This window comes from Fulmarus glacialis, unplaced genomic scaffold, assembly GCF_000690835.1.
Source record: "Fulmarus glacialis isolate BGI_N327 unplaced genomic scaffold, ASM69083v1 scaffold22431, whole genome shotgun sequence".
NCBI lineage: Eukaryota > Metazoa > Chordata > Aves > Procellariiformes > Procellariidae > Fulmarus > Fulmarus glacialis.
The window spans coordinates 1-3,538 of record NW_009193698.1 but is presented as its reverse complement, the minus strand read 5'-3'; the positions used below and the strand labels follow the sequence as shown (position 1 = coordinate 3,538).

The 3,538-nt window shown below is 59.1% G+C and overlaps 1 protein-coding gene across 1 annotated transcript; it reads right to left on the bottom strand.

Annotated features, from left to right (window-relative positions):
- Nucleotides 1–435: 435 nt before the first annotated feature.
- On the bottom strand, nt 436–3,457 carry ZNF395 (zinc finger protein 395; the record flags this gene model as incomplete). The annotated part of the gene is made up of 5 exons (XM_009587546.1): nt 436–547; nt 750–853; nt 1,078–1,170; nt 2,013–2,277; nt 3,357–3,457. Coding segments are annotated over 5 exons (675 nt in total), but the record flags the coding sequence as incomplete, so codon positions are not given.
- Between the last annotated feature and the right edge of the window lie 81 nt (nt 3,458–3,538).

The window sequence follows — 3,538 nt, the reverse complement described above, 5'->3', positions numbered from 1 at the left end:
TACAAGGGATTTGCACCTTCTAGGTAGTCAAAGGACACGGGAAGCTGCCTCAACACCTCACCCCAGCCACGCTGCGACAGTTCGGGAGATTTTAGAGCTGATCTGGGAAATGCAGGAAGCTCTTTGGTCCCCAGATCGCCTACAATCTCCCCCGAATCCCGAGGAACCGGCTTCCTTCCCCCCCAGCCCCAGCTTTTACCGTACAAAGGGAGATATTCTTCAGGTTTAAAAAAAGAGAAAGTTGGAAAAAGGTTTTTTTAAAAAAGAGCAAACCCAGCAGATGTACAATATACAGAAGGAGGAATTTACACGCAGCTCTGGAGGTGTCTTCTGGGGTCGCAGGAGGTACCTCCAAGGTCCCTGGTTGCAGCAGTGAGGGACTCCAGTGCTCCCCGGGCAGGAGCAGGGGAGGGACGCGGCACCGCGGTGCCACGCTCAGTCCAGGAAGCGCTGGCAGGCTTTTTTCCACCGGCAGGCCGTGCACCACTGGTCCCGGTGCTCGATGCCGTACACCTTACGGCACTTTTTGGCTTCACCGCGAACTTTCCTGCAAAACGGGGGAAGAGGAAAAAAAAAGAACACAAAACGCATTTATCCACTCGTTGCAGAACTCTGGTCACGTATCTAAGGGTAAGGCCTCGTAACCATGGCCGAGCATCACTCTGACGCATCTCAGCGGAGATGCAGGAGGGCACCCCTTTTGCTGACGGGCTCCACCTCTGCTCCCCTCTGGCCGGCGGGACCCTCACCTGGTGCCGATGGACACCCTGGGCGGTGAGGCGACGATCAGGTGGGACTTGAGCATCGGCGTCGGTGGCTGGGGTTCGCTGAAACTGAGCGACCGGCTCCGCACCTGTGGGGAATCGGCTGTCAAAGGGCACGCGGGACGATGCAGTCCCCTTCCCGTGCAGCCTCCGGGCGCTGTGATGGGGCAAGCGGGAGACACGGGTGCCCCCAGCCCACAAATCCGGACGTTTAAAGTGGGCGCGGAGTGAGAAAGCAGAGACGAGGTCCCCACAGCTCCCAGCCCAACCCTGCACCCCAAAAGGATGAAGGGGAAACACAGCCAGGACTCACCGGTGACAGGGACGGGAGAGTCGAGGTGGCAGTGGCCCAGCTGATGCTGGTGAAGATGTGGGGGGACACTGGAATTTGGATCGAGGGCAACGCCTGTGGGGGAAAAGAGGGGTCAGCACTAGCCCCAGGAGCCCCCCATTCCCATACACCACAGGCATTCACCTCCCTGAGAAGACCAGCCTGGAGTACCCACAAACTGGGAGCACTGGGGGTGCTCCTCCAGCACCAAATCCTGCTAACATGGGGCATAGCACACGTGCTGTGTCACCCTTCCCCAGGGCACAGCAGCTTCAGGTCTATATGTATATATTTTTTGCACCTATTTACATAGGCTTTCTGCTTTTAGATGATGTTGCACCCATTCCCTGGAATAGGAACGGATATACATGCAGCTTATGGATCTATATACCCTGTCCCTGCACCAGCTTGCAGCTCCACAACAGCGCTTGGCTCTCAGGCAGCCCTGGGACAAGGGCCATTGGCCCAGGGTGCCCATGGGGCCACCGCACTGGGTCCCCAGGTTTCCGGTGCCTCAAAAGCCTGGGCCCTGGTGAGCGAGCGTGCAGCCGAGACGTGCAGGATCCGGCGCGGCTGCATTCCAGGCCTGCGTTATCTGCCGGCAGAAGGGTGTGTTGCATACCAGCACAGGGTAATTGCAGGGGAGCAGAGGCCGGCAGCTCCCCCCAGCCCGGGAACGGCCGTGGCAGAAGCACACGAGCCCCTTAACCAGGCGTTAACGAAGCCGGTTGCTCAAGGGCTGAAGGGCTGCCAGGCAGGGGATGGTGCTACGCCGGCACCAAAGCCTCTCTGTGCTGTGGGGGTGGCAATGAAACGTCCCTACCGCAGCAGGGACTTGCAGAGCAAACCGGATCGCCACCTGCCCTTCGGCAAGATTTCGGGAGGTGACCCATCCCTGGGAGATGCCACCAGCTCACCTGGTAGGCGTGATCAGCCTGGATGTGCCAGAAGGAGCTGGGGGCAGACTGGCTCAGGGCGCTACTGGCCAGGGCGGGCTCCAGCGCCGGCTGCTCCACCAGCAGTGCCTCTGGCTTTGCCAGGGCTTGCTGGATGATGATGGGGGCAGATGCGGATGTGGGGCTGGCAGCGGCGGCCGCCTCCGGCGCCGGCTCTTCCTTCACCTGCACTTCGGTGTAGTAGAAATCCTCCTCCCGCTTCCGCTGGTCGGAGTCTGCGCCATCCCTGCGGGGGAGAAAAGGGGGACAGCAGTGAAAAGGCGGTCCTGTTTCCATCAAGGTGAGCGGTCCCTAACTTCCCCGGGGGAGAGCGATCTCGTCCTCCCAGGCAGAGCAGCTCCGCTCCCAGGCTCCAAAGCATCACGTCGGCTGCGATCAGCGACAGCCACTGCCTCTGCAGCAGCACTTCGCACTTCCAAGGAAGATCAATACCTCTTCCAGGGCCTTTAAAAACGCTGGCACATTGACCGGGCGCCACTGAAAATCCCCTGCTCATTTCTAATCGAGTTCATTTAGCACAGCTGTGACAGAAGCCCTGCAGTTCACCCAGCAGGAAACAGCCACTGAAGTCTTTTTTATTCTTTTCCCAATGCGTTTATCCGGCACTGGATGGCAGTCCAGCACTGCCCACTGCACCACAGCCCTTTTGTCCTCGCCTTTCCCAGAGCATTCACGTTTGCAAGGTAAGAGGAGAAAATACATACTGGAAAACATGGACAAAAGCACAAGAAAACTGAGGTCGGGGTGAGAAGTGCCATGGGGCCACAGGAGGAGAGCATAGCAAAGCTGATCCCCACATCCACATCCTCACCACTTTGTATTTTGGGGGGAATTCACAGGAGATCAGGACAAAGCAAAGCAAACTGTCAAAGGGGCGGCTGCTGCCAGGCTGGCACGCGGGTGCCGCAGCATGTGGGTGCCGCAGCAGCAGGCATGGCTTTCAAGCTGCCAGCCCCTGCGGAACCCAGCTGGGCTGGTGCCTTCCTGCATCTGCCCAGGAGCCCAGGGCTCACGTGTAACCTGAACTCCCACCGGTGCAAAACACGCACCCAAGCTGCGCAGTCCCAAAGCCCAAATGGGGCTCCTGTGCCTCCCGGAAAGCCCTGGGCTCCCTGAGGGTGGGGACACATACAACATGGCTTTGGTGACATGGCCTGCTTGGCTGAGAACTGCCAAGCTCAGTGCACAGAAGCCAGTATCTCCAATATTGGGGATATTTGCTGCAGGAATTATGAATTACACAGCAGCAGGCCACATGGCTTCAGTGGTCGGGCAGGGATTCAGGAGGTGAAACCTTTGCCTTACCCGAGGTGCTGGGTCTTGACGTGCCGCTTGATGCCAACGATGGAGCGCAGGACCTTGCCGCAGCTTGGCCACAGGCACTTGTACATCACCTTCACCGAGTTCTGGCAGAGAGATGGCCCCTGTCACCCCCTGCCTGGTGGCAGCATCCCCTCCACGGGCTCAGCTCGAGCCACCCCACCAGG